This window comes from Sabethes cyaneus, chromosome 1 (assembly GCF_943734655.1).
Source record: "Sabethes cyaneus chromosome 1, idSabCyanKW18_F2, whole genome shotgun sequence".
Lineage (NCBI taxonomy): Eukaryota > Metazoa > Arthropoda > Insecta > Diptera > Culicidae > Sabethes > Sabethes cyaneus.
The window spans coordinates 84,703,588-84,721,441 of record NC_071353.1 but is presented as its reverse complement, the minus strand read 5'-3'; the positions used below and the strand labels follow the sequence as shown (position 1 = coordinate 84,721,441).

The window sequence follows — 17,854 nt, the reverse complement described above, 5'->3', positions numbered from 1 at the left end:
ATCACTTAACCTTTATTAGCAAAGATACTCCCAACGATTGTAAATAAATCATCTATGTATATAGGAAGCGTTTGGTACGGGAGGTCCACGCTTTCTTCCTTCCCCTTGATTTCAAGGAGTTTAATGGAATTATATATTTTTTTCTGGTTCCACTTGATTCCTTGGAATTCTCTCTGCGGTACATACTGCGCAGTTGGCCTGGCCGTTGACAAGAAAAATGATTGATTCAAGTAATCGTCATTTTCCAGGATGCCTTCCAGAATTGGCTGCGTTAGTGTGAGATTAGATTAGAGATTAGATTTATTCTTAAAAAACTGACACTTTTGCTTATTGAGTTTCAAACCGGCTTTTTCTAGCACTTCAAATACTCTCGCCAGATTTTCCAAATGCTCTTCGTCAGAATTTCCGGTAACCAACACATCGCACAGTGGTCCAAACAGCGAAATACGTGATCGTTTGATATAGCGCCGAAACGTGAAGTTTTTCGCATACGGTGTCTTTAAGAACATTTCTTTGTATAATAAGCCCCTTCTTGTGAGAGAAATCTTTGGGTGATTAATTCCCTTAAAAGTGAGATACGAAATTTATTTTTTCGTATATTCGAGATACAGGTTTGGTACTTTCGGCAAAGTTGTAGTAAATATTAATACAAACAACTTTGTCAAAGACACCATACTTGTATCTCTTCATGGAAGTTGTCTATGAAGCGTTATTCATAGACAGACGCTTCAAAACAGTTTTTAAACCCTGTGTTATACTGGTCAACTTTTACTTGTTCATAGTGTTCTAGAAAGTTGTTTATCTTGCTAAAATCAATGTTTTTGTAGAACATTATTATACGTGATTTTCTGAAGTTTCGGAGATATTGAGCATTTTTGATGAAAAATAGTACTACTTTGAGCTTAAATATTTCCCAAGGTGGCAAGTGGTGGCAGATCAAACAACTCGTACTTAAAAGTACAACAAAAAGATGTGTTGCTTATTGTATTTTTTTTAGTGAAGTCAATTGTTAACTGCTTGTCAATTCGTGTTTTCTAATTCAATAGACTAAAAAGTCATTCCGAGAAAATTAGGTCTTCTGTGACTTGTGTCACTGTGTTGTTGAAATTCGGCCATTTGGATTTCGGCCATTCGTGATTCGACCATTTGTGTTTCGGCCATTTGGTACCAGCCCATTATGAGTGGGATCTTTTGAAAAGACACCAATCGAAGGAACTGAACAAAATAGACTTAAGTTAGTTATTTGGAAGCTTTTCTGTTATTAATTGCGTCAAATAATTTTCAGTCTACATTCATTTTCGACTCGAAAATAGGCGAAAAAATTGCTGGTAACTCAACTTGTTAGAAAGAGATTGGCAACATAAACAAAATGGCGTTTATTGCATCCGAAGTACATTTTAATTGTTCGATAAACATGACTGTGAAGGATTTTTAAAACCACTATAACTTTTGAGGATACAAACAGATACAGTCAATTGACACTTGATTTTAAAGGTTTTTTGTTGTACTTTTAAGTAGGAGTTGTTTGGTCTGCCACCATTTGCCACCTTGGGAAATATTTAAGCTCAAAGTAGTACTAATTTTAATCAAAAATGCTCAAAATCTCCGAAACTGCAGAAAATCACTTATAATAATGTTCTACAAAAACATTGATTTTAGCAAGATAAACAACTTTCTAGAACACTATGAACACATAAAAGTTGCTGGTTTTTTCTAAATATAAATGAATATTTGTTCTCCAGCATCGAAGAGTGTTTTAACAATCTTGCTGAATTGGCCGCAGTGAAAACAGAAAAAGGATTCTTCCAACAAAGTATGCGGTTTGCGTATCAACATCCACCAATCTGGTATGAACTTTTTATGTAAGGGTAAGCGGGGCAAGACCGCCTACTTAAGCAAAACCACCTGTGTAAAAAAAGTTGTTGCTCAATTTCTAATTTATCTGCTTTAAATGAACAATTGATCTATTACCTACATGTAAAAAATAAAAACATAAATATCTGTAATGATTTTCTATTTTTTATTACGATTTGGAACCACGTCCAAAAAATAGAGTATTTTTTCCATGCGGGGTGAAACACGCCCACTAACGGGGTAAAACCGCCATAGCGTATAACTTTAACAATATTCAACCGATTTGAACGAAACTGGTGGCATTGGAATCGTGAATTTATCTAATTTAAACACATGGAATCAGTTTGCCATCAAACAATACATGTATCCACGAGACCCGCAATTTCGAAAGAGTGTCCGGCAACCACTCGTATTAGAAGAATATCAGTAATATAGGTACCAACAGTCTTGAAATTGATACCGTGTAGTTTCCTTAGACAACAAGGTGGATCAGGTTAAGCATCCTGGAGCCAATCTTTAAGGACTAGAGAGGATCTAAGATAAAATATAACAATATGGGTATTAAAGTTCCTGAAATTGATCCGGTGGGTAAGTTTTTGACATTTAAAATTGTGCTAATTGATAAACCTGATACATATTATTTTTGCATTGCTAAGAAAATTTGCTATATATTCATAAAAAAAAATGTTTATTCCATGATATTTGTTCCAAGAGGGAGGAATTATTGAGAAAAGCTATATCCGAGTAAACAAGAAAATGTCCATAGCGCCCGCAGGGAAAATTGGCAATTTAAATTTTTTCAAACAGTCTACCAGCTACAAGCTAAGCACATTTACATTGTTTTATGTAAATCTGAGATTCTTTGATCCAAACTATGCAATTATTTCAAAAATCTCCTTATCGCACTTGCATTTTGCACGACGATCTTGCGCCGTTCGTTGTGGGCGGTTTTACCCCCAAATGACCGATTTACACATTTCACTATTTATTTCAACAAAACTGCATGAACAGTTACCTAATTTAGGTACTGTCGGATGAAGACAGGATCAGAGATGCGATATGGGCTGGATTTACTAAAAGTTTCAACGTTTTGATTAAAATGAACCCTAAGTTCTGCGGGAACAAAGTTATCAAAAACGAAACGATTATAACGAAAAATCTGTTTTTATTTATTTCTCCGATAGTTTATACGATATTGCTGTAAAAGGTATTGTAAAATATTGCGTACGCATTCAGTAATATGACTGTCATCAACATTTAACACCAATTTGAGCAAGGCCCTGTAAAACCATGGTGGGCGGTTTTACCCCGGCGGGCGTTGTTACCCCGTTTACCCTTACATCTGTACAAAAGAAGCAAATTTCTATACACAACTTTTGATCTAAATATTCCATTAATATCGAGGAATCCAAAAAATATTAATAATAATCAATTAGATTGTTAGCCCTTCGCTTTAAACCCAAAACCGATCAAATCGATCCAACCGTTGATTTGTACACAGCAGAATAGCAGAATGCAAGTAAAAATAACATGTCATATTCTATTTGATTTGGGCACACGCAATGACCTTAAATAAAAAGGTGCCGGATACTTGAAGGCGATGCCATAACTTTTCCGGTATATTTTCTTCCCATTTCAAAAATCCCTGACTTCAAATGAAATTCCCTGACTTTTCCAGGTTGAAACGAATTTTCCTGACATTTCCAGGTTTTCCCTGATTTTCCAGGTAATCGACACCCTGACTTTGAAAGGTCCAGCTTACTGAACTTTTTTCCGCCATTAAGCTTACTGAACACTTCGTCAATTGTGGGCAAGGGATGAATTACGTCTTTTACGTGACGGTTAATGGTAGTTTTATAATCTCCACACAACCGAACATTTTCATCGCCCTTCAGCACGGGTACCAACGGTGTACCCCATTTTGAACTGTCGCACTTCGTTATCACTCCATCTCTTTCCATTGCATCTAACTCAGATGTAACTTTGTCGACCAGTTTGTACGCTACCGGTCTTGGCTTCCTAAAAACCGGTTGGGTATCCCGGTCCATCTCGATCCTGATAGAGCCATATTTGTAAATTCCCAAACCGTCGCTAAATAAGCACTGATATCTGTCAACCAACTCCCGTAACATTTGATCAGTTTTATTCCCGATTGCATTAATGGCCGAAACTCTTAGGTTGAAAGTGTACACAAAATTTCTTCCTAACAACAGAGGTCCTCCGTTTTCCACCACTGCGAATGTAAGTTTTTTACAAATTCCGTTGAAATTAATTAATGGCTCAATTACGCCCATAGCATTGAGCTGTTCTCCTCCATAGCCCGTCAATCGTAAATCCGTCGACCTCATTTTGCAAGAATTAAGGTTGTTCTTTAAATACGACAGAGAAATCACTGACACCGCTGCTCCTGTATCTAACTGCATTCTAAATTTCCTACTGCTAATAACTACCTCTATCTCCATAGGAACATCCAACATTAGTGCCTCAATAGCATAAACTGAACACTTACTGATGAAATTTTGTTCCAAGTTCACCTCATCTGTGTCCTCCGAGTTTTGTTCCACTTGCTCCTGTCCCCCAACGAAAAAGTTTTTCTTAGAGGTGCACGCCGCTCGTAGATGGCCCCGTTTGTTACACATTCGACAGATATAATCCTTAAATCGGCAGTCCCGCTTAAAATGACCTCGTCGGTTACACGCCAGGCATCGCTGGTCTCCAGCACCCGCAATATTGGCTCGTCCACGACATCACGTACCTTTCGACCCATTTGAAAAATTGCTGCCGATTTCGCCTCTTCCGGTTCGTACTTCACTGCAATTTCATATGCTCGTTCGAAAGTTAAGTTTTCATCTTCTTCGCAAATTCTTTCGAAAGCTTTCCCGTCGAGACCGTCAACGAATTTATTGAGTAAATCGTGTGGTAAGTGTGCTCTCAATTTGCAATTAGATGCCAAATTCTTCACCCGCGCAGCCCAAGCATTCAGACTCTCCGGCGGATCATCTCGTCATTTTGCTCGTATTAAATTTCGACGCTCTTTGAACACCACCGGTGGTGTAAAATTTTTTGGACAGCAGCTCACATAACTGTTCGTATGTTTTCGTTGCCGGCGTGTCCGGCGTGCAAAGGTCCCGCAACAGTTTGTATGTTTTTGGCTCGCAGTGATTGATCAGTACAGCTTTTTCATATTCTCTGCAATCTGGTTTGCCGCGAAAAACTGTTCCAGCTGCTCTGCATACAATTCCCATTCTTCGATATCACCGTCGAAACTGCGAAACTGCGCTGCATGTGCCATCCTTCCACAAATGCGAATACTTAAATCCTCGTCGTCAATGTAGTGTCACATAACTCAGTTGGTATTTTATAAGTGAATCATTAAACCGATAAAACTGAAAACCGATAACCGAAAATACATGTGCTTGATTCATACTCTTCCACAGTCAACTTCACTCAGCTTGAATAACAGAAGCTCATTACTGACGAGGGGTTACACGAAGTCTATTTCATCATATATTCTTACGTCACAGTAACCTTAAATTTTTTATCAGTTAAAGCACTCAAGAGCTCCCGTATTTTCCCAAGAAATACGGGGAGTGCGTTGTCATTTTCATCGATCGCAGAACCTCAATGGCACTGAGGCTATCTGTGAAGATAAGGTAGTGGTCTGCGGGCCTAGTTTCGATGATCCCAAGGGAGATTGTAAGAGGCAGTAAAATTTTCGTTGAAGACACCGTAGCCAGTGGATTCGTCGAGGTAGGATCCGTCAGTGTAAAACATTTTATCGCAACCAACACTTTTAAATTTATTGAAGAAAAATTTTAGGGATCTCGTGCGATCGCAGTTGATCCGGGATACCGGAAGTTTCTTCTTTCATGGTGGTGCCGAAGAATATAGCAGACTTAGATGTATCTAGTGGTGCGACACTTATGGGAGCATACTGGGAAGGGTTGATATCTTGAGCCATGTAGTCAAAATATAAAATCATAAATCTAGACTGAAATTGAAGTTCGAACAGCCTTTCGAAATATTTACTGGGTTCATAATCTCACATCGAATGAGTAAACGATAGGACAACTCCCAAAAGCGATTCTTAAACGGTAGAATTTCCGCCAGCACTTCGAGACTCATCGTATGGGTCGATTGCATGAAGCCCAAAGCTATACGCAAACAACCGTACTGTATTCTTTCTGGCTTGATGATATGCGTGTTGTGCAAACCCGCTTTTAACCCGGCACAAAGAATCGCCCAAAACTGTACTTAACGATCGACGACGAACGACTGACGCGCTCAGCGATCAACGCTGTCGACGTGGTCGCGATCCGAACGATACCGATGTTTGCCGACACGATGATGCACCAAACCGTTCGTGCTGTACGTTGCGCCGATAGCTCAGCGTACTGCTACTGAGAGTGTCTTGTGTGCTGTATGTTCTGATACTGGAATAGGGAAATGCAATATTCTGTTCCATGGGAGCTTAACCCCTACATCTCTCCTCTTCTCACAAGATAAAGTACGATAAAAAAACTATTTGTCATAAAACGTAAATAGAAAAGTTGTTTAAACTGCAACCTTGTTAATGCATGAATCCCTGAAGATGGCTTGGGGTTCTTCGTCCTTTGGAAGCCCTGCGAATCGGATAATCATCCCCGCGATCCCGCTGCAGGCCCACTGTAGTCAGTCAGACCATTCAAAAACTTATCTGGTCTAAGAAACATGACGTGCAACAGCTCGTCCATCGCCAACCCCGAGAACTAAGCTCCCATTTCTTTCTTCCATGATAATACATCGCTGGATGCCAAAACGTGAGTCTCCTTTCGCTCGAGACTGGCGTTCCAATGCTACCATACCTCAAGACTTCTTTACGAGAACCTCGACGATCGTCCTCGCGTTCCTTAAGCCCAAACTTCATTTCTCGATCCCTTCCGTTTAGCGCCCTTTCGGTGCAATACGGTAGTTCCCGGTTGAACAGCGGTCCTTCGATCATGCACGATCTTTTCAAGAGGAAAACCTTTTCACTCCGTATCAAGCTTGCAACTCTTCATACATACCCACCACCAATGATCTTTATGTAATCCTCAACCATGCCGTCTGGCTACGGAAAAGGTTGTGCTGAAACCAACGCACGCCCACCTGAACCACAGTCGGCGCGAGTACTCTCTCATCCAAGGCAGGACACGCCGTGGGCCCCAAAAAGTTGCTGTTATAAACATAATAATACAACACAAACCTCCAGCGCGGAACAAGCAAAGACTCAAACAAACCATGCCAGACTGTAGTCAAAACAGGCACCAGTAACGCAGTTGCACCCAGCGCCAGAGGCACATCTAGGCACTTCGGTCACCCATTCCGGCCATCTCCGCTATAGTGACTCTAGTTCATAACAGCATATAGGTGTTTCTTCGTCGAAGCTACAGACAATTTGGCCGAGCAACACCGACTCGCTGTCAAATAGACGCGAGGCAATGCACGTGAGCTACTACTAGTGTTATTCATATCCATAAACAAGGACTATCAGATTGAGTCATCTTCTCAGCAATCGTACAGAACCACTTTATTTAACAATAGTCGTATCTCGCACAGAATCAGTCCATTCATCTATTCGTATCGACTCATATCTTTTTATTCAACCATAGTCGTACAGAAACCAATTCAGTAAATATTCTATGGAACCGTTTTATTTTCCAATAGACGTACCGAACCATTTCTTTCCATAAAACAATGAAACCTTCTGAATCATTTCATCTATGGTCGTACCGACCCATTCAACGTAATGCTATATCGAATCTTTTAGTTTGCCAATATATTTGCCATTTATTTTCATTTAACAATGGTCGTACCGAACCATTTCTTTTAGTTTACCAATGGTCGTACCGAACCATTTCTTTTCCTTTACCAATGGTCGTACCGAACCATTTCTGTTCATTTGACAATGGTTGTACCGAACCATTTCTTTTCGTTCACCAATGGTCATACCGAACCATTTCTTTTCATTCGACAATGGTCGTACCGTACCATTTCTTTTCATTTACCAATGGTCGTACCGAACCATTTCTATTCATTTGACAATGGTCGTATCGAACCATTACCTTTCATTTAACAATGGTCGTACCGAACCATTTATTTTCATTCGAGATTGGTCTTACCGAACCATTTCTGTTCATTTCACATTGGTCGTACCGAACCATTTCTTTTCATTTACCAATGGTCGTACCGAACCATTACTTTTCATTTAACAATTGGCATACCGGCGTTTAATAATGGTCGTACCGCACCATTTCCTTTATATTTAGACCTTTCCTTTATCATTCAAGTCGACAATTTGGGTTATATCTTTCAATGAAAATTCTAAAAATAAAAGGAAGCAAGGTAACAAACAAGCATTGTAAGAACATAGCACAGACAAACAGACGAGACACTCGCGTAAATTCCATCGTCCAATCAAAAACCACTCATTTCTCAAAAAAGCATGTTTCGCAACATGACCACACCGCGGCGCGCGAGTGTTGCTGCGAGATTTTAGTATAAAACCATACAAATGTAGAAACCCTACAGCATAAAACCGTGCAAATGCAAGCTACTCCGCGACATGCATAACAGAGGGTGCTAGTGTGCTAGCAAAATGTGTAGGACGATGGTTTTTAAAGGATTTTCTTCTATGTGTCATGTCAGTTCGTCAGTGAACATAGGTTCTCCTTATTAGATTTTTCGAGTTCGCTCATCTAAGTTCAAATTTTTATCCTGGTATTATTTAAATATCTAGTACAAATTACAGTACCCTTGGAACAAGTATTTCGATATTAAGTTTTAAATCGATCTCAAAATCGTATATTTTTTTGATGACGCATATCGTTTACGCTGAGTTTGATATGCTTGAGCATGATCTTGTTTTCAGGGTAATAAATTGCTTTTCGGCTAGGCAGAGTAAAAATAAAAAACAGCCACGATGACTTACTCTTTGTTCAATTACGCTGTACTGAACGACGCTCACGAAGGTCAGCAGGCCGCTCTCCATTTTTGCGACCTTCAGTCGACACACACTACATTGGATGTTACAAATAGCGATACATATCTACCGACGATAAGAAACGACACGCACTTTTCTTTCTTTATCGTCGCAGAACACTAACTTTTCTTTGTCCACTCGCTGCGGAGATATTTTTTTCACTGTTCGCCTATTTCAAGATGGCTCCGAAGCACGTATTCCGAAAAACTAAAATGCAATTCGCTAATTGAAAGTGAAAAAAAGTCTATGTCGATAATAAATCTTAAGAAATTACTGTAAAAAGTAACAATTGTTCACTCGCGGAAACAAGATGCAGACTTACTTGGGTGATTTTCATGCAGATATTAAAAAAACGCTCGACGAATAAATATTTTAGATTCTGCTCAAGCAGAAACTGTCCTGTCATGGTCGCCATTGTGCAAACCCGCTTTTAACCCGGCACAAAGAATCGCCCAAAACTGTACTTAACGATCGACGACGAACGACTGACGCGCTCAGCGATCAACGCTGTCGACGTGGTCGCGATCCGAACGATACCGATGTTTGCCGACACGATGATGCACCAAACCGTTCGTGCTGTACGTTGCGCCGATAGCTCAGCGTACTGCTACTGATAGTGTCTTGCGTGATGTATGTTCTGATACTGGAATAGGGAAATGCAATATTCTGTTCCATGGGAGCTTAACCCCTACACGTGTTAGTCGCGGACCGCAAGCAAAAGCATCCATATTCAAGAACAGACAATATCGCTGTTTGGTTTGGTTTGGTGTTGTTAGTCTAGTAAGGTCTCCTGGGTGAGCTCTCCACCAAGTTCCGGTAATTGTACGGTGATAGTTTATCCTCTGTTGGCATTTTTGAATCAGATACCTAAAGTGGCATGCCCAAGTGTATTCGGAATCGTACCAAATATCAAGATATTTGTAAATCAGTACCTGAGCGATCGTTTTACCCATAATTAGGAGCTGAAGCTGTGCTGGATCATGCTTCCTAGAAAAAAACGACCAACTCTGATTTTAACGCCCAACTGGACAGATTGTCCAAAGTATCTTGCAAAGGTCCTTGCCAATCGTTAGCCGTAGATCCTGTAATGGAAACAACGCTATTATCTGCAAGTTGCTTTAGCGTGCATGACTCTTCGTGTTCTGGCAGCACGGACGACGGCGATGAGACGCTTGACATACAGCATCCAGTCCAAGTACGCGGTGACAGCACCCAGAACAATGACCATTGTATTAACCATTAAACAGAGAAAAGTGTGACTGGTGATTTTGTAGGCTATAATTCTATTCGTTTAGTTCAACCAAATTTGCATTCGGAAGTAAATTCCATTTATAATTTAACTTATTTGTAAGTAACCTCGACAGGTTTATCGCGATTGATTAGATAATTATGTTATGAATTTCGACTAATTTAGTTGGTCTAATCTAGATTTCGCTGGAAAGGAAATAACGTGTTCTCCTACCGATATCCAGTGCATCTAAAGTGCGGTTAGGTATGCGTAGTTTATCTAAGCCGAATTAATTTTCTATCGATTTCTAAATTAGAATATTAAACTTACATAGGTGATTGAAACGGTTTCTCAGTAGTGCACATTCGAAGAACCTTGGCAGGGTTAGGTAAAACTATATGTAGGTATGCACCACATGCACATTCGGCCATCGTTAAATAAATTTTCTTTTAGCTTTGAGCTGCAAACACCAAACGCTGCTGATTGATTTTTTACTCGCCCCAACATCCTCAAAGATATATTGCAAGGATGCATAAGAATGATGCTCACGACTGTGGAGCCTGCGATCGTCCGAACTCCGCCGATGTTGGAATGGTAGCGTGCGACGCGTGCTGTGTATGGTATCATTACTCATGCGCGAGAGTGTCTCCAGGAGTAGAAAACCGTGAATGGAGATGCAGTCCGTGTCTCTCCGTAGCCGATACTGCGACGAAGAAGCCTGCGAAAAGTTCAATGACCTCCTTAAACGTCCCTGACGCTGTCCTGAATGAAAGTTCGAGAGCCCTTGGTGCTGTTCCTAAGAAGAATAAGGAGAAAAACCCGAGTGCCCGCAGTGTGGCGCCAAGCGAGAAGTCGAGAAGAAGTAATGTTACCCCGAAAAAGAATCCGGAGGTGCCTGCTGTAACGGCTCCAACCCACGGCGAAAAGAAATCTACTAAATCCTGCAGTGCCACTGCGAGGGGTCGAGCACAGCTAGCATTACAACGTTTGGAAAACGAGCGATTACTGGAAGAGCTGAAGTTGCAGGGAGAACGAGAACGGTTGAAGGAAGAACGAATCCGACTAGAAAAGGAGAAGCAGCTCAAAGAGCAAGAGCACGCGATTAAGGCCAAAGAGCTTGCGATGCGAGAAAAATATCTGCGAGAAAAACTCCAGTTGGAAGAACAAATAGCCGATGACGACGACCGGAGTGAATCGAATGCCTCCGGTGGCATCGATAGAACTAAAGAATGGGTAGAAAGTCAGCGACATCAGAATGAGTGCGACGTGGGTGAAAATGGATCAAAACCTGCGGTCCAGAATCAAGAGACTGTTCATAAAGACATTCAGAGTATATTGTGTCCAAGCTTGCCTAAAGGTTTACATGGTGCGGGACTCAGTGCCAATCAAGTAGCGGCAAGGCAAATTTGGCCTAAAAATCTTCCCACGTTTTCCGGTGACCCAGAAGAGTGGCCGATATTCGTCCACAGTTACGAGACTGCCAACACCGCTTGCGGGTTCACTGATGTGGAGAATATTATTCGACTTCGAGAGTGCCTCAGAGGCCCTGCGCGAGACGCTGTTGCCACGAAACTTATGTTTCCGCAAAGCGTAAATGCAATCATAAGTACATTGAAACGATTATATGGCAGACCGGAGATACTAGTCAAAAACCTGCTCGACAAGGTTCGTCGAGTGGAAGCACCAAAATCGGAACGACTAGAAACTTTAATCAATTTCGGTTTGACGGTGGGACAGCTTTGCGACCACCTGGAAGCCGCGAACCTCCAGGGGCATCTGTCCAATCCAACACTACTTGGCGAGTTGGTGGAGAAACTGCCCGCGTCTATCAAACTCGAGTGGGCTAGGTTTAAGCGACTCCATGCTGATCCTACGCTGAAACACTTTGGCTCGTTTATGGAGGGGTTGGTGAATGATGCTAGCGAAGTTTCATCCCCGGTTTATTTGAAGACGACCACTGCAAAGGGGGATAAAGATAAACCTCGAGAAAAGGGACATATTTATACTCACGAAGAAGTATCAGAGGTGCAGATCCAAAACGAAAAACGTCAGCCATGCCCTATATGCGAGAAAACTGACCACCGGGTGCGCAACTGCCAGCGTTTCCAGCAAATGGATGTGGCAGCCCGATGGGAAGCCGTCAAACGTTGGAACCTTTGCGAAGTGTGCCTTTATGACCACGGTCAATGGAGATGTCGGTCCAGATTTCGATGCAATGTTCCTAATTGTAGAGTCCGCCACCATACGTTGCTTCATGGCCCAGGAACAGAACAACCACGAGACCATCAGCAACACGTGCAAGCTTCGGAGTGTAACGCTCACGAACAGACGCCAAGATCAGTGCTTTTTAGGATTATTCCTGTAACATTGTTCGGTGAAAACCGCAAATGCGAAACTTTCGCATTCTTAGATGAAGGTTCCTCTTTGACACTAATCGAAGAAAATTTAGCCTCTCAAATTGGAATAAGAGGCGTTCCGGAGCCATTGGAACTAAAGTGGACATCGAGCGTGATGAGGAAAGAGAATTTCTCAGAGCGAGTGAACTTCGAAATTGCCGGTAGAGGTATGCCGCAACGATACAAGTTGAAAAACGCTCATACTATAAGGGAACTTAACTTACCGAAGCAGAGCTTACCAATCGAGGAACTGTCTCGGCGGTTTACACATCTTCAAAATCTTCCAATTTCGTCTTATAATGAGGCCGTACCGAAAATCCTGCTCGGATTAGACAACCTAAATCTCTTCACACCTTTAGACCGCTGTGTTGGTGGACCAGGAGAACCCATCGCTGTTAAATCATTATTAGGGTGGTCTGTTTACGGGCCAGATGGAAGTGAACGCACGAAGCACGTGGTTGTGAATGTTCACGACTGCGCTTGCGGAGCCGATAGAGAATTAAACGAGTTGGTCCGACAGCAGTTTGTCTTAGAAGATATAGCAATTGGGGCAACGATGCAGCACGAGTCAGTCGATGAGAAGCGTGCTCGTGAAATTTTGGAAAGCACTACCAGATTTGTAGACGGAAAATATGAAACCGCTCTCCTGTTTAAGCGCGATGACGTGCAACTACCAAACAGTTTTCCCATGGCGATGAAGCGGTTGAAAAGCTTCGAGAATCAGCTCGCGAAAGACAGCAACCTGAGAGACAGCGTCAACCAGCAGATTATCGATTATACGCGAAAGGGGTACATTCACAAAGCAACTAAAGAGGAGCTAGCGGAAATAAGCGGAAGGACAGCTTGGTACCTTCCATTGGGCTTAGTGACGCACCCGAAAAAGCAGAAAAAGCGGCTAGTTTGGGATGGCAAGGCTGAGGTGGAGGGGATTTCGCTCAACTCACAACTTTTGAAAGGCCCCGACTTACTAGTTGCACTTCCATCAGTTATATGCAAGTTTCGAGAAAAACGTGTAGGATTCGGAGGTGACATCCGAGAGATGTTCTTACAATTGCGGATGCGAACGTCTGACAAATATTTTCAATGTTTCCTCTTTCGGTTTGATACTCGCCACCCTCCAGAAATCTATATCGCTGACGTCGTGATGTTCGGAGCCGCATGTTCACCTTGTGTAGCGCAGCACGTATTGAGAGTAAACGCAGATAAGTGGGCGCACGAATTTCCTTCGGCCGCAGCAGCGATCATAGAAAAAACTTATATGGATGACTATTACGACAGCGCCGATAGCCCCGCTGAAGCATCCGAGCTGGCCATACAAGTGAGAACGATTCACGCTCGTGGGGGGTTTGAAATGAGGAACTGGGTAAGCAACAGCCTCGAAGTTGTGGAAACGCTTGGTGAAGGTACTGTCTTCAAGGAACCGCGTGTTCTGCAGTCATCTCCGGAGGATAGATGGGAACGTGTCTTAGGAATGCTATGGCACCCAGAATCGGATAATTTAATGTTCTCTATGGAATTAGGAAATCAGCTTCAACCGTATGTATCTGGGGGCCAACGTCCGACAAAGCGTATCGCCCTGAAGATTATTATGAGCCTTTTTGACCCTCTCGGGTTGCTGGCGCCGTACCTTATTCATGGCCGGACGTTAATACAGGATGTTTGGAGAAGTGGAGTGCAGTGGGATGAAGAAATGAGAGACGAAGAGAGCGAAAAATGGAATCGCTGGGTGAAACTTCTGCCCGACATTGCGAAACTGCAAATCCCACGTTGCTATTTCGGAATGGCGAATCCCCACTCGTATAGCACATTGCAATGTCACGTTTTCACCGATGCTAGCGAAAATGGCTACGGCAGCGCAGTTTACTTTCGCATCGTAGACAACTCGAAAGTTAAATGCTCGTTGGTCATGGCGAAAAGTAAGGTAGCCCCTCTAAAACACATCTCCATCCCACGATTAGAATTGGAGGCCGCTATGTTGGGAGCTAGAATGCTGAAAACGGTTCTCACAAACCATTCGTTAACACCTCGCGAAATTTACCTCTGGACAGATTCATCAACCGTGCTTTCGTGGATTCGATCGGATCACAAAAAATACAAGCAGTTTGTCGCCCATCGCATCGGCGAGATTTTGTCGCTATCCCAGGCGGAATACTGGCGTTGGGTTCCATCTAAGGATAATGTCGCCGACTGCTTGACGAAATGGGTACGAGATACGGAACCAGAGTCGAATAGTAGGTGGTTCAAGGGTCCCGCATTTTTGTATCTCAACGAGGAAGAATGGCCAAAACAGAAGGTCAACGCCAATACCGTGGAGGAGCTACGTTCGTGCTATTTGCTGACTCACATCTCGCTACCTGCAAGTATAGTCGACGTGTCGCGGTTTTCTAAGTGGACGATACTGCTTCGGACGATGGTTTGTGTTTTTCGCTTTATTAGTAACTGCCGTTTACGACTCGCAGGCCGACCAATAGAAACCATTCCCGTGACAAAAAATCAAGTAAAACTATTGAAATGTTTAGTCGTGGCTCAGAAAGTGCCATTAAAGCAGGAAGAATTTCAAAACGCGGAACGATTTCTATGGAAAATGGTGCAAAGCGAATACTATCCCGATGAAGTTCGAATTCTGGTGAAAAATCGTGAACGGCCAATTGAGGAATGGACGTCCATTGAAAGGTCCAGCTCCTTGTACAGATTATCCCCTTTTATAGACGAATGGGGAATCGTTCGAATGGATGGAAGAACTGCTAACGCCGTCTACGCTAATTTCGACGCGAGATTTCCGATAATTCTGCCAAAAGACAGTCCGATTACCCGACTACTACTGCATCATTACCATTGTCGTTATGGCCATGCGAATAAAGAAACGATAGTGAACGAAATTCGACAACGGTTTGAAATTTCCTGTCTCCGCTCGGCAGTAGACAAAGCGGCAAAAAACTGCCAAAACTGCAAGATCAAGAAGTGCAAACCCTTACCTCCCCGGATGGCGCCATTACCCGAGCAACGGTTGACGCCACACGTCAGACCCTTCGTTTACGTCGGCATTGACTACATGGGTCCATTGGAAGTAGCGGTTGGCCGACGCAGAGAGAAGAGATACGTCGTCGTCTTCACGTGTCTAGTAGTGCGAGCTGTTCACTTAGAAGTTTCCTATGATTTGTCCACCGAGTCGTGTATTATGGCGATCCGGAGGTTTACACGAAGGAGAGGATCCCCTTTGCATATATTTACCGACAATGGCACTAACTTCGTCGGTGCCAGCCGCGAGTTGAAAAGACAAATCGAAAAGATCGATTCAGACTGCGCGGGAACTTTCACCGACGCCCAGACAAAGTGGTCATTTAATCCCCCCTCCGCACCTCACATGGGCGGAGTGTGGGAGAGAATGGTCCGTAGTGTTAAAGAGGCGATGGAATCGTTGGATGACGGACGGAAATTAACCGACGAGATTCTGTGGACTACGCTCATCGAAACGGAGTGGCTGATAAATGCACGACCACTCACTTACATGCCTCAGGAGCCGACCAACCCCGAGGCATTGACACCTAACCACTTTATACTTAACGGTTCTTCCGGTGCTCACGAACCGCTGGAACCCTCGGCAGATTTGGGAAAGGTGCTCCGAGGTAGCTTTCAACGCTCACAACAACTAGCAGATGCTGCCTGGGATCGTTGGTCGAAAGAGTACTTCCCGACAATCAACAGAAGGACGAAATGGCTTAGCGACGCGAGATCTCTGAAAGTCGGAGACCTCGTATATATAACGGAAGGCGGACGAAGGGCGTGGATAAGAGGCATCGTAGACGAAGTCATTCGTGGTAAGGACGGCAGAATTCGGCAAGCGATCGTGACGACTGCGACCGGTAAACTAAAGCGTCCTGCCGTGAAGCTAGCTGTGATGGAAGTCGGTGGATCGTCGGATCCTCCCCTTGATCCACGGGGCGGGGGATGTTCTGGCAGCACGGACGACGGCGATGAGACGCTTGACATACAGAATCCAGTCCAAGTACGCGGTGACAGCACCCAGAACAATGACCATTGTATTAACCATTAAACAGAGAAAAGTGTGACTGGTGATTTTGTAGGCTATAATTCTATTCGTTTAGTTCAACCAAATTTGCATTCGGAAGTAAATTCCATTTATAATTTAACTTATTTGTAAGTAACCTCGACAGGTTTATCGCGATTGATTAGATAATTATGTTATGAATTTCGACTAATTTAGTTGGTCTAATCTAGATTTCGCTGGAAAGGAAATAACGTGTTCTCCTACCGATATCCAGTGCATCTAAAGTGCGGTTAGGTATGCGTAGTTTATCTAAGCCGAATTAATTTTCTATCGATTTCTAAATTAGAATATTAAACTTACATAGGTGATTGAAACGGTTTCTCAGTAGTGCACATTCGAAGAACCTTGGCAGGGTTAGGTAAAACTATATGTAGGTATGCACCACATGCACATTCGGCCATCGTTAAATAAATTTTCTTTTAGCTTTGAGCTGCAAACACCAAACGCTGCTGATTGATTTTTTACTCGCCCCAACACTTCGAGAAAACTATCAATGTCGTTAACATAAAAGTTATACAGAAGAGGACTTTGACATGTGCCCTGGGGTAGACCCATGTAGCTTATTCGAGAAATTGTCAAATCATCATGTGTAAAAATCATGCGTTTTTCGGACAACAAATTAAGCAAAAAGTTGTTCAGGATTGGTGAAAGTCCTTGCAAGTGAAGTTTCTCGGTCAAGACTTCTACAGAGACACAATCAAAGGCCCCTTTGATGTCCATGTTTTGCCTTTCTACTATATATATATAGTATAAAGGTATAGAAATTACTTTTTTTTAACGAGTAGGGAAATCTGCTATCAGACACCTGAGAAGACAACTCAGGGAGTGGGGTTTGGTATCCCGACTCCCCTACTGGGGCGTGAGGATCCAGACCCACTAAAACCCTACTCGAGTCTCCAGCCTCAATCGCCCCTGGAACCCCCTTATCGGTATTACTTCAGGGAGGGGCTATTGTGCTTAACTGCACGCTCTTAGATAACTACTGGACTATGGTAGTTAGGCTGTTTATTCGCCATTGATCGGCTTTCCAGCGGTTTTGTAGCTCAAGTACGATCTGGGTAGCAGCCGCATTGACCGCACCCCAGCCGTCCGAGCTAGAACACATCCTTTGGACTAAGTTATCCGGAGTAGTGTCCTGTCCGCTAACTGCCATCATGTTGCTTCTCACGCCCGCGAGACGAGGGCATATGAAAAAAGCATGTTCTGCAGTTTCCTCAACGTCCGCGCATTCGGGACACTCGGGGGACTCCGCATGCCCAAATTTGTGCAGATACTGTCTAAAACAACCATGCCCTGACAGAATCTGT

At 42.9% G+C, this 17,854-nt stretch overlaps 2 protein-coding genes across 5 annotated transcripts in view; both read left to right on the top strand.

The window, feature by feature from the left end:
• The window catches only part of LOC128746333 (beta-1,3-galactosyltransferase 5-like), a 157,801-nt gene that overhangs the window by 33,639 nt on the left and 106,308 nt on the right, over positions 1-17,854 (top strand). The window lies entirely within an intron of this gene.
• LOC128745898 (uncharacterized) lies at positions 10,611-16,532 on the top strand. Its single transcript, XM_053842964.1, has one exon. It carries the CDS (start codon positions 10,611-10,613, stop codon positions 16,530-16,532), a length of 5,922 nt encoding a protein of 1,973 aa, XP_053698939.1.